At 37.8% G+C, this 27,262-nt stretch overlaps 1 protein-coding gene across 4 annotated transcripts in view; it reads left to right on the forward strand.

Annotated features, from left to right (window-relative positions):
* The first annotated feature begins 7,106 nt into the window (after window positions 1-7,106).
* The window catches only part of garnl3 (GTPase activating Rap/RanGAP domain like 3), a 71,830-nt gene continuing 51,674 nt past the window's right edge, over window positions 7,107-27,262 (forward strand). For 2 of the 4 annotated variants that reach the window (XM_060862471.1, XM_060862472.1), the window contains exon 1: window positions 7,107-7,739. In XM_060862471.1, the coding sequence (XP_060718454.1) occupies window positions 7,639-7,739 (101 nt within the window). In that variant the 5' untranslated portion in view covers window positions 7,107-7,638. The remainder of the gene's footprint in view (window positions 7,740-27,262) is intronic. The other 2 variants (XM_060862468.1, XM_060862469.1) reach the window with 1 other exon arrangement.

Genomic DNA, 27,262 nt, shown 5'->3' on the forward strand with positions numbered 1-27,262 from the left:
AAATCCAAGCTAGACCCTTTTTTTTAACCGAAATTAAATAATTTTTAATATTTTGAAACCAATGTTTTGTATATTGCACACTTAGGACATTGATCTAGTGTGAGACGTTTGCCGTTAAAGCGGTTACACCCAGAAGAGTGAAATTTGCACAAACAATTTATACCTCAGCAGGAGAACATGACTGTGTGTAATGACTGAACTAAACCCTTGTAGATGTGATGACATGAATGCCTTTCTCAGGCAATCATAATAGTAGAGATAATTAGATTCAACCAAAATTCATTCCACTCGATCTGAATTATACAGTCTTTCACTCATTTTCTTGTTGTTGATTGTTTTCAGCATTCTCACAACGGGAGATGAAATTAGGTGAAATAAAGCAAACAGGAACAAAAGACAAGGAAAGGAGCAAGACAGGCAGTGTGAGGGCGGAATATAGAAAAGGGGGGAAATAAGGATGATGCGAGGAACGATTCCCCTCCTCCATCCCTCTGCTCTTTTCTTTCCTGCTGTCTCTGTACAGGCGACTGGCTACAAATGCTGCCGGTCTGCCAGATCTGTCACATTTAGGCTTACACACACACACACACACACTTTAAATATACAGTACACAATATAACCATGTGGCCAATGCAGTGACTGGAGGTCACATCTTTAACAGGTTCTAGTCTTTTTTTTTTAGATCTATATTTATTTACTGCAGATCTAATTGTAATAAAATGTTAATTCAAAATCAGACATGTTCTCTAAACTCACTTCTAAAGTGGTAGGCAATGTTAGAACCCGCAAATATGTAAATACTGGAATACAATTAAAAGCAAAGCTAGAATATAGTTACATACATGTCTTATAGCCAGCATCAAGCAAATGTAATGTTGAAAAGTCTTTAGCTTTTTCTTTTCTGAATCTTCTGTGCATCAACTGGCCAGCTTTAGTAAAACTGTGCCTTCTGTAGCCTCAGATCCCTGTTCCTCTCTCAGAGGAGTGAAAGCTGATGTGACCTTTTGCTCTTGTAGCTCATTCGCTTCAAGGGTTGGTGTGCTCAGAGATACGTTTCTGCTCAGCATAGATGCAAAGAGTTACTGTAAACATCCTATCAGCTTGACCCATTATGCCTTTTCTCCACAGACCTTTTTCAATAACAGGACAGTTCCTCACTCAGTACAGAGCAGAATGAATTTTTTGGCTTTTAATTCTCTACAGACTGTTATGTGTTAAAATCCCAGTAGATCAGCAGTCTCTGAAAAACTCAAACCGGCCCATCTGGTAACGACAACCATGCCAAGGTCAAGATGTAAAAATTAAACAAAGAACTGATGACCTGTATCTTTTTATGTATGCACATTGGGTAGATTTTTGGCCTCACACCATCAGGGTTTTCTCATGGATCACTTTTTTCCTTCTGCTTCCCAAATAATAACCTGAGATCTGAATGAATAAATGTTTAATTTGAGGAATTTGTAAATATATTTAGGAAAATAGATCTAAGGTGAAAATCTTCTTTCAAGGCAGGAAGCAAATTTATAGTCTGTGATGCCATGCCAATGTTTCAATATATAATATATTAGTTACAAGATTTACATGAAAAAAAAAAAGCTTTGCAAACAGAGACAAGTGCTAATGTCTTGCAGTAATGTGCTTAATCAGCTTTGTACTACTGTAGTCTTGGGGTTTCTTTCAGAGCATTAGGGCTGTACATATGGAAAATCTCATTTCAGTCCCTGCTGAGTTGCAGTAATTAATAAAAATGTTTTAATTAGAAAGTCAAACTACGCTCAAACACAATGCATCCGACAAGGCACTGGATTATGGTCAATTAAAATGATAAAACATTTATGATACTTTTTATCAGTTTTTTATTGTAATAACTTTGAATTTGTTTGTAGTATTTCCTTACAGAGATGGGTATGTGATTATGTGCCATACTATTGATGCATTAATGACAATATTTCATTACAGCAAGCATTTAATGCCTTAAGTCATACATACATTGTTTTCCTAATTGTGTTTAAACAGATTTCCTAATTTAATACATACAACTCTTCAGTCAAGCACAACTGACCCTGTGTATGGTTTCTCTTTGTGAGTTTGGCATCTGTCGCTCCTTGTAGCGAACATATAACTAAAATGCTATGTTACTATAGCTAATAATATGTAATACTTAATAATAGTTGTGATCATTAGTTTTACGATTCTCACAGTTTGCTTTCAGAGAGCATTATACCAAAAGTATATAGCCACTGAGGTTTAGCCACTGCCACATAGCCACTGAGGTTTTAGAGGTTTAGTAGAGTCCATTGGTTAAGTTCCCCTTCTCAGCCATCTCAAGGACTCTTCACACTCCTGCCATCTGGAGCATCCGTTCCACCACCAGCAGCCTGCACAACAGTGTCTTCCCTGAAGCAATCAGATTACTCAACACCCTGCTGCCTCTCAACGATCAACAGCTGATCAACTGCCTAACCCTGTATAACTCAATACTACTGCACACTGCACATTTCAAACCTGCATCAGACTTTTTATATGTATATAACGCTAAACTCATTGCTTCTACATTACTAAAAATGTATCCATGTTGAGTGTATCAGTAATTGTGTAACCCTGTTGCTTAACTGCCTATCTAACATATTGAACACATTTTTCCCTTTGACGTCCAAAAAAAAATCCTGGTATTATTACTTTATAACTTGTAAGGGATCTCAGAGTAAGGCTAATGATACCACGATGCTGCCAGCACATTACAGCTTCATTATTAAAAGCGACACCATATGTGTGTTTCTATGTGTTTGGAAATATGCATTCAAGACACTTGAATGATTTGTAATCTAGAAGATCACCATTTCCAGACTTTGCACTGTCTAGAAATGCTATTTCTATAGCTATATAAAGCTATATAAAGCTATATGAATGATGTTTATTTCTGTAGTACTGTATAACTCTGGTGATCATACAGCCATGTATGAGCCAACTATGTATAGTTAACCACTTCCTCTAAAAACTTACAGTAACTCCACCCAATGCTGTGCTAGTGAGAATGTTTTGTGTATTTACTTCAGTGGGTCAAAGAAAGACAAACGAATCTTTCTATTTTTATTACATTAGAACTTATTGTTACAATCGTGTGGCCTAACACTGTTTATTCATTCACTTGTCTTCTTTATCCTGGTCAGAGTCTGGTGAATTGAATAGCAGTCTGTTAAAGGACATTACACACACACATGTGCTTATACCTATGTGTAATAGGTCAAGAACTGCTGACATGATTTCTAAGGCGTTGTATCTTCTGTACTCAATGCACTGTGAAATGTTTGATACACATTTGGAACATTTTGAAAAGTTACAACGTTCTGAGGATTTTTTATTCTTTTTAAAATATCTAGCATTTTATATTAATAAACGACTGAAGTACAAGAGCATGACTGAAGCTGAACAAATTGCTAGCTAAAAGTGGTGCAATTAGCCCTGACTCCATATCAAAACATTTCCATGTGATACAATCTAAAACAGATCATTAGATTCTTTTCAATTGAATTTGCCTCCCTTCCAGACAATGTTATAGATCACCCAAGAGTTACAGTGAAAATCTAATTAGGAAATGCATTTTAATGCAGTCTAAGGAGAGTCAGTTCAACTGAATGTACAAATGTTTGTTCATTTTAAAACATAATTAGTGAGGTAATGAATGGTTATCATTTTCCTACTTCATCCAACCATTTGGAAAGCAAAAGTAATAGTTTTCCTAATTATGGGTTAACGACGATTACGTTGAAAACACTCGCTGATTGGCAGATCTTAGAGATATACTGTATACATGTCACAGTCATGATTGGTGGTCTTTCAGAACAGTTGAAAGTAAAGTCAGGTCAGACACCATATTGATGAGTGCATTGCTGACTATTCTTTAAGGAAACAACTTCCAAGATCAGTTGTAAAAACACACACAGTGTCTTGGGTTGCGTTGTCGTGGAAAACTTTTTGGTGTGTTACAGAAGTAAAGTAGATAGTCCAATAATATAGTCTAAAGTACATGGACACCTGAATTACAGCAACATAGTTGAAAGAACAGAATGTACAAAATGTCTTTTTAAACATCACTGGATCTAAGTGGTCTACCCCAAAACCTGTTTTTGTTAATGAATATCAATAGGTTCTCAATAAAGGGAATGAAGATGTGACCATCCATAAGAGTACCACTAAACTCACTGCATCATGAAAAGCCACACTGACCCTGGACAAATGAAACGAACTACAAATCCATACCATTTGATGGATGAGAAAGTATGTTTTAACATTTTTACATTTCATTAAAAAAAAATAATGAAATGAGAAATCACCTCATTTGCACATGTTTTGGTTGGTGGCTACTGTGATAGTCTTATCTCACTGTATGTTGTTTCTGGATAATTACATTTCCTTTAGGATCAATAAAGTATCTATCTATCTAGTTTGTATGCTGGTGTATTCTGGTTGTATGTCTGTAGTCTGTTTTGGGAAGTATATCTTTAGGCAAGGGGGGCACGGTGGCTTAGTGGTTAGCACGTTCGCCTCACACCTCCAGGGTTGGGGGTTCGATTCCCGCCTCCGCCTTGTGTGTGTGGAGTTTGCATGTTCTCCCCGTGCCTCGGGGGTTTCCTCCGGGTACTCCGGTTTCCTCCCCTGGTCCAAAGACATGCATGGTAGGTTGATTGGCATCTCTGGAAAATTGTCCGTAGTGTGTGATTGCGTGAGTGAATGAGAGTGTGTGTGTGCCCTGTGATGGGTTGGCACTCCGTCCAGGGTGTATCCTGCCTTGATGCCCGATGACGCCTGAGATAGGCACAGGCTCCCCGTGACCCGAGGTAGTTCGGATAAGCGGTAGAGAATGAATGAATGAATGAATGAATCTTTAGGCAAAGAAACCACAAGAAAGGCATGCAGGTGTCTATGATGATTGCAAAGAAGACTGAGACCAAGGAGAATGGAACCAAGTTACGTAGCTTTGACAAGACTTTAGTCCCAAAGAACGTCTGCCATTTTTCCTTCTACCTATAGAAAAAGGTGTGATTGTTCTAACAGAAAAAGGATCATTATGATGAGTTCATGCACATGCTGAACAGTTCTCAGCCATTCTGAAAAGGCTGCTTCTTGAATTGAGGCTGATCAGTATGTTGTAGTCTAGTAGTAACTAACACTAGTTACACTCTAAGAACAGATCAGATAAATTTTATGGCCAGTGGCCTATCCTAATGATATTAGACACAATTTGCAATAGATTTAATAAAACATAGCATAGCAGGTCAAAAACTAAGATTGGGGTAAATTTTGTTGAATAAAATAAGATATATTAGCCATCTGTAGCCAGCTGGTTTCTGTTAACTTTTGAGTTCGGGTATGTGTGCCAGGAAAGATCATGAGGTTTGGCAGGATGCCTGGGTTACAACAAGTAAGCAAGTAGACACAGAAACACAGCCTGGCCGCTTGCAATAAATATTTTAGCTTCTGAAGCTGAAGGTTAGCATTTTGGTCCTACTAAGATGATGGAGTAGTGAAGTGGCTGTGTTTGAGGTAGCAGATATCATTAACTGAACGTCAGATTTGCAGTCAGATAGTAACTCTGTAATAATAAATGTTCCAGAAATACAGTTCTTTAATATTTGCAACAGCAGTCTGGGCCCACTAGAAATAATGCCTAGAGAAAAATGTATGTTCTTGTCCAACAATCTTTGAACAAATAGACCTGTTCTATATGGATAGTTCGACTGGGTACTCACCATTCTCAGAACAACATCCTTGCCCTTGCATGACAGTAATTCGTTAAATTCATTCAACATGGTCCACCAGGCAAGAGGGTCAGCCAATGGTTCCAAAGCAGTGTGTCCAGTTTTCCTAGTTTTTCACTTTTAGGGTCCACAAGAGATAAATGCAAAAGAAAGAGACATAGTTGAGTTCAGGAAAGTTTGTTGTTTTCAGAATTTAGAAACTGCCATACTTTTATGTCTTTTTGGGGACAAATTAGATCCATGATATTGGAAATACACAATTTGACCTTGCGGCAACATACTCTGTATGGCGAAAACCTGCCCATCATTATCATATGTGAGTAAGTGAGAATTGTACTGTAGGTGTATGCAATAACATTATATTGTTTATTAATTGGATCTAAAAAGGAATAGCCCTTGCACAAAGCACAGTCCATAAGGGCACAGTGAGTAGAAGGAGTAGAAGAATTTTATTGGTGTACACAGAACCCTGACCTCAACCCAACTGAACACTTTTTGCAGTAAACTGGAACTGGAACGCTGATCTCACTAATGCTCTTGTGGTCGAATGTAAAAAATCCCCAAAGACTTTTGATATGAGTGAAAGCACATGAGTTGAGTGTTATGCTCAGATGTTCACAAACATTTGGTCATATAGTGTAATTCATTCAATTCAACTCAATTCAATTCAATTTATTTTTATAGCGCTTTTAACAATTTCCCATTCTCTCAAAGCAGCTTTACAGAAGTATGGAAACAGAAGCGAGAGAGAAAAAGAAAGAAATATATTATTATTATTATTATTATTATTATTATTATTATTATTATTATTATTATTAATACTACTACTACTACTACTACTACTACTACTAATAATAATAATAATAAGAAGAAGAAGAAGAAGAAGAAGAAGAAGAAGAAAAGGATAAATATAAATACATTAATACATACAATTAAAGTTTAATATTAATTTAAAAAAGATTGACTTAAAATTTATACAAACTGATGCGCTCTCTCTCTCTCTCTCTCTCTCTCTCTCTCTCTCTCTATATATATATATATATATATATATATATATATATATATATATATATATATATATATATATATATATATATATATAGAATAGGGTGGAAGTGAGAAGAGGCAATATATTGTTTCACTACACAGTAATACACACATCACTTGAATCTAGTAATACAAACAACAGAAGAGAGAGAGAGAGAGAGAGAGAGAGAGAGAGAGAGAGAGAGTGTGTTTGTGTGTGTATGTGTGGGGGAGTGGTTTTTGCAAAAGCTTGCAAAAAATAAGGCATATTAAGTGCATCATATTAGTAATCCCTCAGCAATAATCCCACAGAACAGAGAGCAGGACATGGTCTCCTCTGCTTCATGACTAACCCACAGGGGTCCATTATGCTGCTCGTACAGTACAGATGGGCGTTAGACGTTAGGACCGCGCAGACTCGGCGGCTCGCGCTCTGGCTAGTGTAACACCAACCGGTTGTGAACGTACAGCATTGGATCGGTGTTGCTTCTTTCTCTGCCTTGAGCCCAGGCAGAACTTGTTTAACAGCCGCAGCTGAGGCACGAGGTCTGGTGTGGATGGAGTTTGGGTGGCGCTTCCAGTGCGTCCTGCACGCGTAAAAACCCGCCTTTTGTGTGCGTTTGTTCTACAGACAGGGAAAGTCTTCGGGCAGACTTTTCACGCGCGTGTGCGTGTGTGCATGCGTGTTTCTCTCTCTCTCTCTCTCTCTCTCTCTCTCTCTCTCTCTCTCTGTGTGTGTTGTCTCGTTGTTTCTTTCCGCGCTTGTACAGCTAGAGCAGAAGGGACTGCTGCAGTTTTTTTTCCTCCTTCTTCTTTGTCGTCCACTGTGGAGGATCCGTGGATATAATACAGGATGAATTCGGACATTAACATGTACCTGGGACGGGAGAAATCAGGACTCATGAGAAAAAGAGCCCTCCTCTTGAGGAAAGGCTGCAGCTTTGAGATTACAAGGTGAGTCCAGAACTGCATGGGAATCATTTCTGTATGCATCAGGGCTTGGTACTGTATGGAATCCCAGAGTGGGAATTTTCCTGGGAAACACCGCATGCACTGAAGCGTCGTGTGCAGCCTGTAGGGATCAGGATCAGAGCCAATTTTGGCTACCTTGTAGTCTTGAGGGTTTTTTTCTTTGTTTTTTGTTTTTATATATTTTGAAACGGGACAAATTGATGTGTAGGGAAGGAAAAAGTTACACTCATCGTGGCATTCCACTATACAAAGTGTGCATGCATGAAGTGCTCGGGTTTGCAGGATTCACGGAAAGGAGCGCACGCACGCAAAAACGCATGAATATTGACACGGTAGTTGCACTTTGCTGCATTTATGTCAATACTGCAATTCAGATGAATGCATCTAAGAGTCACGTCAAAGGTCATGTCACAAAGCACAAAGTGCCGTTAGCTGGGTGTCGCCGTGCCGCATCGGTGTGTGTGTGTGTGTGTGTGTGTGTGTGTGCGTGGCTGCATCAGTGGGATGTGTTGTGCATGCGGGTGTCAGTTTGATTGAGTGCTTTCAGTATCCGTGCAGCCCAACTGTAGACCCGTTAGTTTGGAGTCCAGAAAATATTCCCTGCTTCTGGAGAGTAACAGAGCTGAATCGGGTGTGTGTGTGTGTGTGTGTGTAAGAGAGAGAGAGAGAGAGAGAGAGAAGGAAGACAAACCAACTGCAAGATTGCAAGCCGTAAAGTAACACAGTTGGACTCATCTGCAACAGATCAAGTGCAAGCTCCCAAATGCCATATAGATTACTCATGGGGGCCATCATGCTTCAAAGGGCATCTGTGAGCAGTTAGATTCCTTTTGTCCTTTGCATTTACATTTATGCATTTGGCAGGCACTTTTATTCAAATCGAGCAGCATAGAGTTAAGATGACTAGATGAGGATAACAAAGCCAAAAATGACAGCTCGGCAGTAGTGGGATCTGAACCCGCAATTTTCTGATCTGTAGTCTAGAAAACTGTTCACTGAGACACGTTTGTTATGAATGAAAAAAAAGGCAAAGTCAAAAGACAAAATCCTTTCAATTACAATAACTTCAAAATACATGTGTTGGAATATGAGAAGCGAACATGGTGAGTTAGTCTGTTATGGTCTCAAGGTTACTCACAGTCTGATTAGAAGGTTTTGTGTTGGCTGTTGAGTAAAATCACGTGACTGCTCTGAAAACCCTTTGGCTGTGTAATTCACTAGTGTTGTAAACATTGCTATCTTTGCATGTTCCTATTTGCATCATACATGACGGCTATCAAATCACAAGGAAGAACTAAACAACGAAACAAAACAAATCTTTATTTTTGACAGAGCTCTCTTTCAGGGTATTTTTATTTGTTTGTTTAAAGAGTGTAAAAAACATGTTCCTTTAAATTTTTCATTTCGTTTTTGAATCAGTGATCATATACAGTGATAGTATGTACACACGGGATGGTATGAAGTAGTGATGCTAGGGCTGATTTCGCGTAAACAGCGTAAACTGTAGATTAATGCAGATTTGCACAATACTTTACATTACCTCATGAAACTGCTGCTATAATACTGTGTTTATTCCAGTACTTCTGCACACGCAGTATTGACTGAACATACAGTATGTACACTAGTCTGCGCTGTTTTTGTTTACTGTTTTTGTGTAAACTTAATGTCTTGTCCTGCACTGTTTGCACCAGGTTGCACAGATGCACTTTATGTACCTAGGACTAACTTACTAAGTCCTTATCTCCGTCTTTGTTTTATGTAGCACCATGGTCCTGGAGAAACGTCGCATTTCACTGTGTGCTGCAACAGCTATATATGATTGAAATGACAATAAAAGCTTCTTGACTTGACTTGACTTGAGACAGTCGGTGACAGCCGTGTCAGGTAATTACCCCAAGTGAGATTCTCCATCTGTAACATCGACAGCGATTTAGAAGGTGCACCTGTAATACAGTGTAATGTGTTATGATTGTGGATTATTTACTCCTTCAGCCTCAGAGAAACGTAGACAAATTAAAGAAATAGATAAACCAAGCACATACTGTATAATTCTTTTCAAATGGAGTTCAAAATTATACAGAAGGACAGACGACAGAACCGTAAGGTTGATTTATTTTGTGTGTGTGTTTGTAAAAGAAAGGGAATTTCTGTTTACCATGTTTGGTGTTAGGTGGAAAAATGGCGTACACCCAGTACAGACTGAAACACTTACACACAAAAAAAAATTCACAAATGCAGCTGCATATCTGCCTTTGAGCGACGAGAGAGAGTGAGAGAGAGAGAGAGAGAGAGAGAGAGAGTGTTATAGATTGCCCCACATCATTCTTATTATGTAATATTAAAACTTCATGATATAATGCATTGCACAAGCTATTAATAGGTTTCAGAACTGATGTCTAATATCACAGTCAGCCTTCACTGTGGACCTGGGGATTAGTTTTTGAGGGAAAATTAAGGAGTAATTCATCCCTGCACTTACTTATATGTAAAAAGATTGTTTAACGAATTAATATGAGATCAACAGCTAAGCAAATGGCCCTGTTGTACGTTCATAGAGGTGATAATGAAGTGCTCAGTGTTTCCTATGAATCTATCAAGCTGCATATTTTTATAGGCGGTTTATGCTTCAATTCTTCATTTTGTTGCTCACTCAGAACCAGTAACACTTCTAGTATCGTTTTAAAACCAGTGTTTAGTTAGGAAAATGTATTATTTGCAAACAGTTTCATAAATTCCTCTGCATGTGTGAGAGCACCTCAAGCATCCTCAGGGACTGAAAGGTCCTCTAATGATTATAACATAGCATCAGAGGTGTGAGACTCATGTGACTTCAGCCTTCCAGTGGGATGTGAAGGTACTGCAGGTAGTTTGTGCTTTTTTTTTGTACAAAATTACTAATGATCATTAAAGAATAGGTTATTACAGATAACCTACTAATAAAATGTGATCATGTGACTAAAAAAATATAATCTAATACTGACTGCTTTGTGGAATCGTAGTTGCACATTTAGTCATACTGTCCTGCCACCTATATATAAATAGTATAAAATTTTTAATAATATATATAAAAATAGTATAAAATAATAATAAATAAAAAATAAAATAATTCCATTCTGCCACCTATATATAAAAATAGCACAAAATAATAATAATAAAAAAATAAAAATAAACTATTTTTGTTCTGTCACCTATATATAAAAATAGTATAATATAATGCAAAAAATAATAATTAAAAATATAATAATATTGTTCTGTCACCTATATATAAAAATAGTATAATATAATAATAAATAAAAATAAAATAATTCCATTCTGCCACCTATACATAAAAATTATATAAAATAATTAAAACAAATAAAAAAATAAATATCAAATATTTTTGTTCTGTCACCTATATATAAAATAGTGTAAAATAATAATAAAAAAATAATAAAAATAAAATAAAGCCGTTCTGCCACCTATATATAAAAACAGTATAAAATAATTATAATAAAAAAGTAGCAGAATTTTCTGTACAAAAAAAGCGGGAAAAAAATCGAGGAAAGTATATACATGTAATTAAATATAAATCTGCATATATATATATATATATATATATATATATATATATATATATATATATATATATATATATATATATTTATTTATTTATAGAAAGCCATTTCAAAAGTTAACTCAAACTTGAAAGTATTCTTTTTCAGGTTAACTGACTCCCAAGACAGCACAAGGTAAGCTAGATGAATGTGCTGTCTAACTCAGCTTCTGTTCTGCGAGCACAGAAGTGTTTGTTGTAAAAGGTTGGGAATCGCTCTTCTATATAATATTAAGCAGACTGCAAAATTGTAAATAAAAAACATGTAAAAAAAATCATAGGTATCTACTTTTCAGGACAAATAATGGTCACGGTAGATATAACACAAAAAATGCTGTTTTGTTACTGGATTGTGTGAAGAATCTAATGGACACAGCTAATTATAGTCCGGCGCTCGCTACTGAACTGTGAGCTAATTGTTTACAAAAAATGCAAACTTGACTGATTTCCAAGAACACGGAGGTGGTACATGTTTCTTACACAAGCCTGCTCTGCATATCATTCTTTCTAAATGCACCCACTGTTTTCATCAAGTGTTTAGGTTGAGTTGTGTTAAAGTGATGCATTGGAGCAAAAGTGGAACAGGACTGAATTTTAATAAGGAAACCCTTGGTGTAGATTCTTTATCGGGTATTTCTGCTAGATCAGGTTTAGTTTGCATGACAATTCATTATACGAATATTTATTTATTTTGATTTCCAATAAAAATGATGTTGACATATGATATGTCTGTGTCTTGATGTTAATAGAATTGACTGGGTTTCTCAAACTAAACTGAAACCAAACTAAAACTGAAAGTTTTCACAAATCCCACATTCATCATGTAAACACTTCTATGAATGTTTTATAGCGATGTATAAAAAATCCAGTTACATCCAGGTTGATAAATGAGCCCTATTGTTTCTATAGTAACAATTTACAGTCTTCTGTCAGGCAGACATTTTACATAAACAGGTTAAAAAAATAAAAGGAAGAATAAAAGCTGCTTCGGGTCACATGACACTGCATCCTGCTTTATTCTTTACTCAATTTGTACCCTATTTTGTTTGAGCATCAAATTGGAAAAAACTGGGTATACTTTATGTACTGAATTTAAAACACACACACACACACACACACACACACTGTACAATATTTCCATATGTATGTGAACTGGCAGTCGTCGCCAAATCCAGTCTGAAGATCTGGCGGTATGTCTGTTAAAGCAGTTTCTCTACACACACACACACACACACACACACACACACACACACACACACACACACACACACACACACAGAGACCCCTTTTTGTTTCACTCCCTTTTTTCTTGCTTACAATAACTTAATGTCTTTTTAGGACTAGCTGCCAAAGATCCCTGGCAAAGCTCCTTTAATGGGAATTTAATGTTTGACATCAATAATTCACAGAAATTGTGCATTTTTATAGCTGAAGGCCAATGAGTTTGTCCATCAGTGCCGTTTAATGCCATCCGTAAACCCTGTAATGGCATCAGTACCAGTTCTGCCAATCCAACTGGTGTCTGTCATCCAAAGTGTCTTGAAATACTCAGCATGGGTTCTTCTCTTTGTCATAGGGAAACACGGCACTCGGCTCTGTTCATTTCTGCCAAATGAATGAAAAACAAGTGTAGTGCTGTGCTGTAGTCCGTTGTGCTGTGCTGTGTTGTGACATGCTGTGCTGTGTAGTGTTGTGCTATGTAGACTCATATTGTGTTGTGCTGTGCTGTAGTCCATTGAGCTGTTCTGTGTTGTGCCATACTGTGCTGTGCTCTGTAATGTTGTATTATGAGGAGTCATATTGTGTTGTGCTGTGTTGTGTTGTGTAGTGTTTTGTGGTGCTATGCTGTGTTATGCTGTATTGTGTTGTGCTGTGTAGTGTTCTATGATTCTGTGTTTTGTGTAATGTTGTACTGTTGTGGGGCTTGTGTTGTGGGGCTCTGTGTAGTGTAATGTTCTGTGCTGTGTTGTGATGTGTGGTGTTGTACTGTATTGTGGTGTGCTGTGTTGTGTTGTGTAGTGTTTTGTGCTATGTTGTGATGTGTGGTGTTGTACTGTATTGTGATGTGCTGTGTAGTGTAGTGTTCTGTGCTATGTTGTGTTGTGTGGTGTGGTGGTGTGCTGTGTTGTGTAGTGTTCTGTGCTGTGTTGTGTTGTGTGGTGTTGTACTGTATTGTGGTGTGGTGTGCTGTGCTGTGTAGTGTAGTGTTCTGTGCTGTGTTGTGATGTGTGGTGTTGTACTGTATTGTGATGTGCTGTGTAGTGTAGTGTTCTGTGCTATGTTGTGTTGTGTGGTGTTGTGGTGTGCTGTGTTGTGTTGTGTAGTGTTCTGTGCTGTGTTGTGTTGTGTGGTGTTGTACTGTATTGTGGTGTGGTGTGCTGTGCTGTGTAGTGTAGTGTTCTGTGCTGTGTTGTGATGTGTGGTGTTGTACTGTATTGTGGTGTGTTGTGTTGTGTTGTGTAGTGTTCTGTGCTGTGTTGTGATGTGTGGTGTTGTACTGTATTGTGGTGTGCTGTGTTGTGTTGTGTAGTGTTCTGTGCTATGTTGTGATGTGTGGTGTTGTACTGTATTGTGATGTGCTGTGTTGTGTTGTGTGGTGTTGTACTGTATTGTGATGTGCTGTGTTGTGTTGTGTGGTGTTGTACTGTATTGTGATGTGCTGTGTTGTGTTGTGTGGTGTTGTACTGTATTGTGATGTGCTGTGTTGTGTTGTGTGGTGTTGTACTGTATTGTGATGTGCTGTGTTGTGTTGTGTGGTGTTGTACTGTATTGTGATGTGCTGTGTTGTGTTGTGTGGTGTTGTACTGTATTGTGATGTGTTGTGTTGGATAAACATATCTGCTAAATGAGAAACTGTATAAATATTTGAATCCTTTAATAAAATGTTAGTTAAAATTTTCTACTGAATTTTGCAGAAAGGCTGATTTTCAGTGCAGACATTGCAGTTCATTTGCATCAGTGCTGATAAAACCAGTTGGAATTTATTTTGACTTTATTGTGCCAAAATCTATTAATATTTAATTGAATTGAGCTCCGTTTCTTTTGACATAATTGAATGATTTCTTTTATTTATTTGTTTTTCTTGATTTATTTGTGACATGCTATTTTTTGTATATTTTTCACTTAATCCTAATATTATGTATTTTTTTTAAAAAATTGTTAACCGTAATCTTTTTCCGGGACGAAACGCTGGAAAAAATACTATACAAGTAATAGAAATGAGCAGTTTATTCCAAACAAACAGTGTACACCATACAGTACAGTAATCCATGGAAATTATATGAAGTCGATTAAGCCTGTTTATATTTGCCTGCTTATATAAAATTTATACAAACTCCAGAATATATGTAGGATACAAAAAAGGATAGGATTTTCATGAACGCTAAATGCCTTGTAAACACTTGTACCAACGATTTATGCATAAATTCACTTGTAACAGCTTGATAAAGCAGATATATTAGTTGAATACCTGTCCTTTATCATTGCAAACAGAAGTACAGCTAGTTCCCCTCCCCAGCATTTCTGATATGAATTAACAGAAGCCAAAGGCATCATACCAGTAAGGAGTTTTTCCCCTTCATCAAGAGTTTGTCCTCTATCCAGATGGCTCACAAACCTCCCTCAGCTTGCCATCTAACTCCGTTCCCCTTCAACAAAATTGAACCTTGTATTTGAAATATCAAGCTAGCATTAGCAACCTAGCTGGCTAGTCTTAGTGTTGGTGATCAGATATCCCAGAAGGAACACAGAATTTTAAACCCAGGGTCACAATAATATAGCGCTGAACTGACACTGGTAATGTTCATGCATATAGTCCATTATGGTTGATACTAAAATCAACACTAGTCTAATTTTATTTAAATACAGCCAGACAATGCTAACAAGTTAGAAAAACTTACCTCAACACATGCTTTCAAATGTGGTTAGTCTTCTAGTGAGGCAAAGGAAATTTACTCACCAAATTTTACACAAGTCTTTGTTTACTCCAGCATCTTAGTGATGTAGGGCTGGAGCTGATCATCCTCGAGGTCCTCCCTTAAGGATTATTTGTCTTCAGATGCACAGGAATAGCTCTAGTGCTAACTAAATTATGTAGCATGAGACCTTGACAGTAGATGACAAATTTACATGACCTTTTCACATTGCTCAAAAAATCCAGTTGACTGTGTGCTAAACTGACATGATTGGATGTAAAGTGTAAATATTAATTTATTTTTGCTTCTGGAACTAATCATCAGTGGTTGAAATTGTAACTAGTTTTATAAAGCTGGACCCCCAGAAAATTGCAAATCGCATACGTCTGCACTATTTTAGGCCGTGTTTGTAGTGTGTTGGACACTTCCTGCAGTCAACACTTGCAGCTTTGTCGCGCAGTGGAAGGAGCGGGGCTATCGGTACTGACGCAGGTGTGTAAGAAAAAAGAAAAATCAAGATGGCCGATGAGACTCCTGTGGACAAGACATGTCTAAGAAATGTCTTTTAATTTTTATTTTGTAATTTATTTTTCATCATTTTAAAAATTTACCGTATTTTGCTAAAGCTAGTGTTGAAGCATTATGTGCTTTTGATTACGTTATTCGAACACCCTTAGAGCATATAGTGTGTTGTGTGTTGTTTGGGACGTAACTTCACCTGAATGTTGCATATGGACCTGGAATCAAGCTCGATCACCAAAACCTGCACCTCATTTACAAGAACCTTTATTTATTTATTTATTTATTTATTTATTTATTTTTTGCCTTCACATTTTGTGAAGTCTTGCACCATTTAGTAACCTCTGAGCCGTGTTGTTCTGGCTGTTTTTCTGATTGGCTGTGCTCTGATCGTTGCTTAGCTTTTGGATAGCGTCTTCATTCCAGTCAACAGCTGCGCATTTAATCGCTTCGGAGTGCGATTTGAATTTGGCCGTCTGCTTTGTAAATAAACTTTTGCACATGGACCCACAGCATGCTTTCTAGCTTTTTTATTTTTTTGCTACACTTTGCTTTTAGCGGTTTAACAATTAAACAACAGCAGGCTACAAACTCTGATACAACTGTTTTTAAATTATTTTATTCTATTATATATGTGCTCAGTCGACATGTTAATCAAGAATATTATATCATTTAGGACCTTTAGCGGAGTAATTTGCATATGAAAATGTAATATAGAAGCAAGGAGTTTATGGGAACTGCACAATGCAATGCAGATGATGCAAGTTTTTAACTGTTCTTGTCAATACACACAGTATGTCATGCTACATTCACACATACGGCGACTCGCAGCAAAAAGCGACCGAAGATTCATCATTTCCAAAGAGTGCTACCGATTTCCAGTGAACTTTGTTGACTAGATGTGGGTGTGTTCAGCGACAAGACAATAGTGCTATACATTTAGTTTCTTTCAAGAGATTCGTTCATATTCAGCTCATTCACCAAAATGATTCTCACTGATTGGTTCAGTGACCATTTCATCATATTACATAAATACGCCAGCAGGGGCAAAAAAGAATGTCTTAAGTCTTAAGTCAACGGACATATTTACTTTTATCAAAAACTTGATTTGGCTTTATTAAAATGTGTGCCTAATCTACTCCTTATATAAATATGTCTAAATAAGTGATTCAGATGACCAAAGCACAAGGTTTTCTTGCATAACTAGCATTATTTGGTCAGACATATACACATTAATAAATCTAGTTAAACGTGGAGTAATGTTCTGTATGTTAATGAATGTATAAACAAGCACTCTGCATCCACTGAACGAGATGAGTCAATGGATTACGTGAACATGAATTAGATTTGTTCACCTCACTCACTCACTCACTCACTCACTCACTCACTCATTTTCTACCGCTTATTCGAACTACCTCGGGTCACGGGGAGCCTGTGCCTCTCTCAGGCGTCATCGGGCATCAAGGCAGGATACACCCTGGACGGACTGCCAACACATCGCAGGGCACACACACACTCATTCACGCTCAACAGCTATATAACGCTCAACAGCTACGTCCCCACACACAAAGGATGAAATATCCTGAACCTGGTTTTCACCGGTTTCTCCCCAGCCACAGACATGACTGCTACCCCAAAACACCTCTCCTATTATCACCTGGTATCCTTTAACATCACTCTCCCTATCCTACAGATCTGCCAAGACTTCCTTCTACAAGAAGAAGCTTGAAGCTTCGGCACAAGACCCTCATAAGCTCCACAACATCATCTCTTCTCTGCTCAACCCCCCAACTCCTCTTGCTTCATCCTCCCTGACTGCAGAAGACTTTGCTTCTTTCTACCATGAGAAGATTGAGAAAATCTGCAGGACCTTCACTTCTGCCTTGACTGCACCTACAACTCACAGTCAGGGTTCCCGTACTCCTTCATTGTCGCATTTCTCAACCGTAGCAGCAGAAGAGATGTTACAACTCATCCGATCTTGCAATCCTACACACCTGCCCACAGAATGTCTTGCAAGATGGTCTGGAGCATAGTGGAAGAGAGTGGATCTCTTCCACTATGCTCCAGACCATCTTGCAAGACCTTCTGTCTTTAATCACCACTATCATCAATGGATCCATAACATCTGGTCATGTACCAACTACCTTCAACAGAGCAGGGGTTCTTCCAATCCTGAAGAAACCTGCTCTGGATCCATCAGACATCAGTACCTACAGAACAGTATCACTTCTCTCTTTTCTTTCAAAAAATCCTTGCAAGCATTTTCTATAATCAACTGTCTGTCTATCTTCTTTTGGATGTCTCTGAGAAACTGCATGCTGCAAGATCAGCCAAGCTGTCATCCGTCCTCATCCTCCTCAACCTTTCAGCAGTGTTTGATACAGTCAACCACAAGATTCTCTTGTCCACCTTCAGGAGTCTTGGGATTTGCGGATCAGCGTGGGAATGATTTGTTTTTACCTGGAAGGACGCTCATATCAGGTAACATGGAGAGGAGTGACATCTACTCCAGGGCTCAGTACTTGGTCCTCTTCATTTCTCCCTGTATACTCACTCTCTTGGTGAAGTTATTTCCTCAAATGGGTTCTCATCGGCATACCACTGCTATGCCGATGATACGTAACTTATCTTCTCTTTCCCACCCTAAGATACCACTGCTTCTGTTCGGATCTCTGTTAGACAAATCATCGTGAATGACGGCTCATCAGTTGAAGCACAATCTTAGCAAAACTGAACTGCTGATCACCTGACAAAAGTTATTACTATAGCAACCAGTAGCCACGCCTACAGGAAGACATTTCTAGGTGGTTAAACTTGAAAATAAAATTTCACTGGCTACCTTAACATGAGAAAACTCGAAGATGAGCTTTGCTTCAGCTCATAAGTAGTCAAGACAATGAATTACTTAGTTTCATATTTGAAAAACCTATTAACTTAAGTTCAATATCTAAAACTCACTAATATAAATAATAATCACTATATGTGAACCTAGCTTTAGTTTTATTGTGACTACTGCTATTAAGGAATACGATTAACATAGATTTGGCTTGATAAACGATCAAAAAATTGAATCTGTATCAATGTTGAGCGCAAATATTTGGACCGTGCTACAGTACAGTAGTGAAATTGTGCAGTCCTACATTTCCAGACAGAGAAAGCGGTGTTTAAAGTTAGGCAGAGAAACAGACTCATCATGTTGACACTTCCAGGGATGCCAGACACTTTATGTGATTCATAACGCGTGTGTGTGCTCGATCAAGTGCAAGTGTGTTTAAACATGTCCCCGATGTCTTGCCAGCATTTTTCACTAAGAGAGAGGTTATGACACAATGCCACAGTGTTTAAAAGAAAAAAAAAAGAACTACCATCATTAAAAAAAGAAGTAAAGCCTTCAAAAGATAAAGATAAACCGACAATCACTCAGTATTGTTTCTCTCTCTTACCCTTTCTGACCATGGCCTTCAGATAAAACCAAACACTACGGTTAACGCTAATCACTCTCAGCTGTGCGGCCTGCACTCTTCTGCTCATTTGTGGCTGGGGGAAAAAAATAGAAGAAATCAGGCAGAGGAATAAAAGAATGAGTCTTGCTCTGATTACAGCTCTGTATAAACTCAGAGCTCCGCTCACCACATCTGCTTCCATTTAAGGCTTAAAGACGCATACCTACATACTAGCTTCTCTTTTTTTCTCTCCAAGAAGGAGGAAAAGAAAATAACGTTACCCGTTATTACCAAGCTGGACGCAGAGAAGGTGTTTTTTTGTTGTTTAAAATGCTAGTAGTGAAAGGGATTTTTTGGACATTGGACAAGGGTGCACTGGAAACATGGTAGTATGGGCAGAGAGAGAGAGAGTCCATATATGGGTGTGTGAATGTGTGTGTTATGATGTATGAGTCGATATTAAATTTTCTGATCACCCATACCTGACTTTCTTTTTGTACAATTTATATTTAAATATCATGAAGACCTATTGAGGGGGGCACGGTGGGTTAGTGGTTAGCACGTTCGCCTCACACCTCCAGGGTTGGGGGTTCGATTCCCACCTCCGCCTTGTGTGTGGAGTTTACATGTTCTCCCCGTGCCTCGGGGGTTTCCTCCGGGTACACCGGTTTCCTCCCCCGGTCCAAAAACATGCATTGCGTGAGTGAATGAGAGTGTGTGTGTGCCTTGCGATGGGTTGGCACTCCGTCCAGGGTGTATCCTGCCTTGATGGACGATGATGCCTGAGATAGGCACAGGCTCCCCGTGACCCGAGGTAGTGAGTGAGAGTGAACACCTATTGGGCAACAAGAGCAGTTGATATAAATGTGCTAGCAGAGCCCCCTGTCTTTTATAACTAAAAAGACATCACATGAAAGTTTTTTTTTTTTGGCCATTAAAGAGTATTTGCACGTTTTATGGTGGATTATGCTTCCTAAGATGAATACAGAGAATGGTAAGAAAAAATGAGGCTGGTCCTGATTTCTTTCTAGTACAGACTGTAGAGTCATGAAGTCTATCGTTTGTGTGTGTGTGTGTGTGTGTGTGTGTGTGTGTGTGTGTGTGTGTGTCTTTTTGCTTCAAACAAAAAAATGTGAAATGTTTCAATAGGATGTTCATCTGGCTACAGTAGTTCTACAATATATATTTTCCCAGTCATGCCTTTTCACATCCCACATGCAATCTCTATCTAACTCACCTTTGAAATATTTTTAAAGGATTTTATTTTAAGGCTGTTATACAATATATATTCAGCCATTAAAAATAATTTCTGAGAAAGTGTTTCTTTTTAGCCATTTACCTGTAATTTTAGTTCAGAGATCTTTGCCTTTTATAAACTTTTGTGGGTGTCACTAATTGCAAATCAGCCTCACTTTTCAGAATATTGCCTTTCATGCCTTTCATTTGATAAATACACACCAGCATGAACAAAAAATAAAAAGCAGTGTTTCTGAAACTTTTACGCCATACACGTTTAATAAAAGATTGATAATTGATGCCCAAATTTTAGTGATGGTACAAATAAAAGTAATGATGCACAATAGATCTTGAAGGTTAGTGTATTCGGGTTTGAATTAATGGGTTACAACAGGAAACGGCATGGACCTTACAGAGCGTTATGAAATTGAAGTTGTTACACATACTGAAACATCACAAAATCTGATATCTGTTTGGGTTAATATAGCTGCGTCCAATGACTTGCTAATTATGAACTTACACTACGCAAGTCATTTACTCATTCTTTTATACTATAAATTCAATTTAAATTTATTTGTATAGCACTTTTTACAATTCACATTGTCTCAAAGCAGCTTTAAAGAACATAAACAGAACAAAAGGTTGTTATAAAGAATAAAGATAAATATAATACAAAATTCAAGATTAATATTAGATATATTTAAATGTGTTTGTATTTATCCCCAACGAGCAAGTCTGAGGTGACTGAGGCGACTGTGGCAAGTAAAAACTCCCTTAGATGGTAAAGGAAGAAACCTTGAGAGGAACCAGACTCAAAGGGGACCCTCAACCTTTTTTTGGGGTGACACTGGAGGGTGTGATTATAAATATACAGTTCAACAAATGTTGTATTGATGAGGAGGTTGTTGTTCTCAAAGACCACATGGAGTTGGAATCTCCTCTTTATTATAGCAGAGTCTAACTGGGGCTGGTAAATCTCTAGATGCCTCAGGATCCTCGTCTCATTGGAGGTCCAAAATCTGTCAGAAAACAGGGGTGTCCTCACAGAAAAATCCAGACCCAAGTGCAAGGATGACATAAAAAAGGCTTTATTAAGGAAACCAACAAAAACATAGAAAACCACTAAGGAGGACAAATGAACTGAAATAACAAAACAGGAGGCAAGACAACAAACCAAAAAACCAAAGGATTCAACACAAAACAAACGCAAGACAACAGGTATAATTAGGGATGACAACCATTGAAACACAAGGAACAGGTGGATTAAGAAAGGGGCGGGGCAACACACGTGATACACAAAACAAAAACAAAAGTACATGGCACAGAAATGTCCCCCAGAATGTCCCCCTAGTGTCCAAGCAGGGAATAGTCCAAGCCATTCCTGACACAATCACAGTACACCTATCAGGATGAATGTGGATATCACTGGAAAACGACTGATCTGGCAACACTGCCTACCTAAAATATGTTAAAGCACCTTGGTTGCAAGAAATAATTCATTATTATGACGTACTACATGTAACTGTTACGTCATCGTATTCAACACAATGAGTAAAAGCAGAGCAAAAGTTCATCACTAACAGTTTAGCATTGTAGTAAAAAATGCTAAATTTCAAATAAAAATCTAATTCTTACTGTTTCTTATTTTAACTCTAAGTTTAAGCTTCCATATTCATTGAGCGACACAGATTCAAGAACTAAAAAAAAACAAACAAAAAAAAAACCCAAAACCAAAACAAACCAATACCTAAACCTAACATGCGGTTATACAATAACCAGAAGTGACCACTAGAGGGCAGCGCGGGACAGTAAACGAGTTCTAACACGTCATGTATTTTTAAGGTTATTTACAATCGCTTTTTTTTTTTTTAGTTTGAACAATTTTGTTTGGTTCATTAAATAAAATCCAAATAAATTAAATGTATTTTCTTAATTTATATAAAAAAAAATGTATATCAGTAGAGCTATATAATAAATACTAAAAATTTAAGGGAAAAAAAATAATAATACGATGTAAAGATTTTCATATTAATACAAAGCCCATACTAATACAAAGTTTTTTTCTAAAGTACTTATGTCTGAAAAAAAAAACAGCCACTAATCAAGGATGTAGTTAAAAGTGTCATTATTTAATATTCAGGACTTTTTTTTAATGAATCTATACATTTGTCCACAAGTCATCCTTTATAGGTTATGAGCAATGTACACTGTTTCCCCCTTAACACTCGCTTAGCTCTGTTTCCTAAACACATTCACCCCATCATATATTTGGTATATTCCACACGTCAGTAGTTTAAATGTTCAATAGGAGATTGCTTTCTATTCAGGCTGCTTTGAGATATAATCACTGGGCTGTTACCCAAATTATAGACTGAAAAATTAGGACTAATTTGAAGTAAATCATGGGACTGGGTGATGTTTGAAGTAAGCCGCAGCCACTGGAGCCACAGATTTGTCTTCCTGTCTGACAGTAGCTCATCCACCAATCGGAGATGCTTAAAATGTGGTTATGTGACGTGCAATAGCCTTCCTGTCATCTTGAAACAGTGCAGTCAAGTCGTTCTGCTCTGAGCTCAATACTCGAGAATGTTGTCCATGACAATCGCAAGATTCATTAAATTAACTGATATTCTTCACCTGCATCATGATTGTCCTGCTGTGACGTGATTGGCTGATTGGTTTTATTATAAACATGCCCCCTGGGAAGCTGCCCTTCCTCAGGGGTGAGATTCTGTGTGGGCCAAGTTTGAGTCTAAAGCTAAAATGCCAGTGAGGCTCATACTCGCCTGAGGAAATGTCACTGTGTTCAACAGAGCAATGAAGGATGGTCCCTTCTCTGACATAATTAAACGACTTAACCTTTTAACTGAAGCAGCCTGCATACATGTGTCAAGGTGGAGAAATCAGTCAGCCTTATATCACGATTTACCTTTTAGCTTCTGGAGAACACATACGTCCACACACCCACACGCGTACTTAATGTTTTCTCTGTATTTCTCTCTTAAAATAAGGTTAAATATAATATCTGTATTATATTATCATAATATAATACGATATTATATCACTCACTCTCACTCACTCACTCATTTTCTACCGCTTATCTGAACTACCTCGGGTCACGGGGAGCCTGTGCCTATCTCAGGCGTCATCGGACATCAATGCAGGATACACCCTGGACGGAGTGCCAACCCATCGCAGGGCACTCACACACTCTCATTCACTCACACAATCACACACTACAGACTACAGACAATTTTCCAGAGATGCCAATCAACCTACCATGCATGTCTTTGGACCGGGGGAGGAAACCCCTGAGGCACGGGGAGAACATGCAAACTCCACACACACAAGGCGGAGTCGGGAATCGAACCCCCAACCTTGGAGGTGTGAGGCGAACGTGCTAACCACTAAGCCAACGTGCCCCCCTATATTATATCAGCTATATAGTAAAAAGTTTATTGGAAAAAAGTTTATTGGAAATAAACATAGTAGATTTAAGATTCATAAATAAGTCAATCGTTGTAAATGATCTATAAGGTATAAAGCTAGTTTAAACAAAGTTAATATGGCAAAGAAACCTGATATGACAGACATTTTCATATTCTGTTTTGAATGACCTAAAGGTTTCACCTTCACCTCTGACTTTTACAAAGATGACACCGGAGACTTCTAAAAGTTATATGTCCACTATACTAGTCTCTGCTTAAGTCTAATTACCTATAGACTTCTTCTGAGCAATGAGGATGCAGCATTCAGTTAGCACTTCGATATAAGTGCTGATGGAAAAAACGTAAACCTGAGATATCTGATAACAAATGAGTCAGGACACTGTTTAGTGGTTGAAGATAAACGCTTCAAATTTGAAATACTTATGAATAAGAACTTGGGGCATCTCAGAGGGTGAAACTCAAATCACTCATTTACTTTAAAAATAGAAAGATTTGTCTGGAAAAAAGCAGCTTTTCTATTAATAAATGTTGCCCCTATTAGGCAAAAAAACTACGGACCTGAGTGTCTGCTTTCATATGAGCTTCACATTAAGCACCACTGTGGAGTGGTACAAAAAAATTAATTCAATGATAAACATAGGTACAATTAAACACTGTTTTATAAACACTCGTGCCTGTACATTTTTTTTTCTTAGGAATCATGGGTAAAAAAATACACTGATAGTTAGTACAGAAAATATAATTGTAAATAATTACCACGTCATTGAAATAAAGTCACGGGATTGACGAGGGCAGACATTGGACTACATAAATGATATTTATTTATTATTTAAAGATTTAACTGCAGGGTTCTGTCTTATACCTGTGCCTACGATAACCTCATTATACACGCTTTATAATGTATTATAATATCTTCAGTAACTTTAATATGTCCCCTATGGACATGCTATGAGAGATTTGATATTTTTGTTTGGTTCCAGCGCTGCAGATAAATCGTTCTCGTTAGGTAGTAGTTGTGTTAGAGCTGAGGTCAGTAATGGCTTTTTAGGAAGTAGACTGATCCGTGTGGGAAAATATCTTGCTGTGAACTCATCTTGGCAGGCACACACACAATATGTTCATGGGATTTCAGGTTCGTTGGAACTGTACTGCCCAGAGTTTGTGTGTGTGTGTGTGTGTGAGAGAGAGAGAGAGAGAGAGAGAGAGAGAGAGAGAGAGAGAAGGATAACTGGTGGAAATATGGGCTTCCTACACAAGTGCAGCAATGTCTTTTGCAAAATAATGCATACGTCTCCCATTTTAACCTGAATTTCCTCATTCCTGATTACATTTGGTTTATCATTAGCACAACCTTTAAGACATTGGATTATGTACAGTTTTTCCTGGGCATGTTGAGGAAACAGTTGGGCATCTGGAACAAGCACGAATGCTATTAGTCATGTAGTAGAAGGAGAAGCTGTATTGTTACTCAAACCAGTGGTTCTTGCGATCCATTTTTAAGGGAACAAAATTGCTGCTAAAGTTAGTTACTGCTAGCTAACTAGCTAGATCACCAGGTGGTAAAACACAGCCTGAGGTGGTCAAGCTTTCTGGGAAATGATTTTCTTATTGATAAACTTCTTGTTCTGCTTACTGATAAATGTCTGTGAATTTCTAATCAGAAAATATTTCCATTTTACCAGCACACAGTTTGACCAGCTTGTCCTGTGTTTTGCTAATTGATCAGATTATCAAGCTAAAGGAGTTAGTTCTGCTAACAATAACTAGCTAGCTCACATCAGACAATCTTACACAAGTTCTGAGAGGAATTATAAGTGTTTTGTCACAAATTCCCTTTGTCACAACTAAGCTGGAAAATATTTTGTGTATTTGTTTATGTTGTAATGGTTTTATCTCTGTCTCTGTTCCTGTCCTGTCATTGTTATGTTACCTGTTGTGTTCACCTGTATTTTATTAATCCTTGATTAGTTTTTCTCTGTATTCCCTGCTGTTTCTAAGCCACAGTGCAACGTCATATTAATCTTTTTTGCATTTCTGATTTCTTATGTCCCGGGCTTTTCTGTGTGTTTTATTATTCTTGTACTGTACTTGTGTTAACTTTGCACATAGATTTGCTCAAAGCTTCATCAATATTATGCCAAAATCACACTTCTAATTTAATCTCCTCATTAACAAGCCAGATAAGTGTTTATAATCTTCATTTTTATTGATACTGCTTCATTGTTTTTTTTTAAACCCTTTTTACAAAGAGGCCAAATAAAGAAATTTCCGCCTTTTTTGTTGTTGTTGTGTCCGTGTCACATTCCACAGTGGTGCTTAATGGCAGGTTTTAAGAGATGTGGTAGCTTAGTGTTTAAGGTATTGGGCTACTGATTGTAAGGTTGTGAGTTTGAGTCTGAGGTCCACTAAGCTGCCACTGCTGGGCCCCTGAGCAAGGCCCTTAGCCTTAAGCTGTAAAAAATGAGATCAAATGTAAGTTGCTATAGATAACGGTGTCTGTCAAATGCCATAAATGCAAATGTAAGCGTTCAAGCTAGAGTATCTAGCTTATTAGGGACAATATATTAAAAAAAATAAAAAATCAGAATGGTTAGTTGTCTTTAAAGTAAACACTATGCCACTAACACTGTATTTCATTTCTTTCTGAAAATGTCTGATTTCCATTTCGCCAGCAGAATGGAACTCTGGTGTACTGGTAAAAATGGTTTATTATTAGCTGCTTTGTCTATTTTTGACCTGGTATCTGACACTTTCATCCAACCCAACTCAACATGGCATTCAGGAAGCAGCATAATAATACAACCAAAGTATGTGACAAATAATCAGAGTGGCAACTTTTAATTGGTTTTGGCTGATTTACTGTATCTCAATATGAGCCATAAGAACAGACTGTATTCTGTCTTGGTCTCAGGTTTGATTTATGGCAATGTCTGTGATTTAGGAGTTGGCATTTGGAAAATGATTGTATGTTGTGTATGTTTACAGTTTCTCTTTGCTTGCAGGCATGTTTACCTGTCATAGAGCTGGAGGATTTGTACAATGGTGTGCTGTGTGTGCATGCATGTGTGTGTGTGTATGTGTATGTGTGTGTGTGCAGGTAGGTTTTTCCATCACAGAGCCATAATGCTTCCACAGTGCTGTGGTATGTGAGGGTGAGTGTGTGTCATTGTTTTGGCTGTAACCTGAAAACCCATGTTGACACTGAGCTGTTCAGTCTTACATTTCATTAGACGCTGTCTTAGCCACAAGCTTGAATGCACAAAAGCCTGGTTTTCAACATACGCACACACATATAAGCGCATACACACCCTATATAGCTGCTACTCCATTTGCTGGTATACTCACAATC

This window comes from Tachysurus vachellii, chromosome 26, assembly GCF_030014155.1.
Source record: "Tachysurus vachellii isolate PV-2020 chromosome 26, HZAU_Pvac_v1, whole genome shotgun sequence".
Taxonomy (NCBI): Eukaryota; Metazoa; Chordata; class Actinopteri; order Siluriformes; family Bagridae; genus Tachysurus; species Tachysurus vachellii.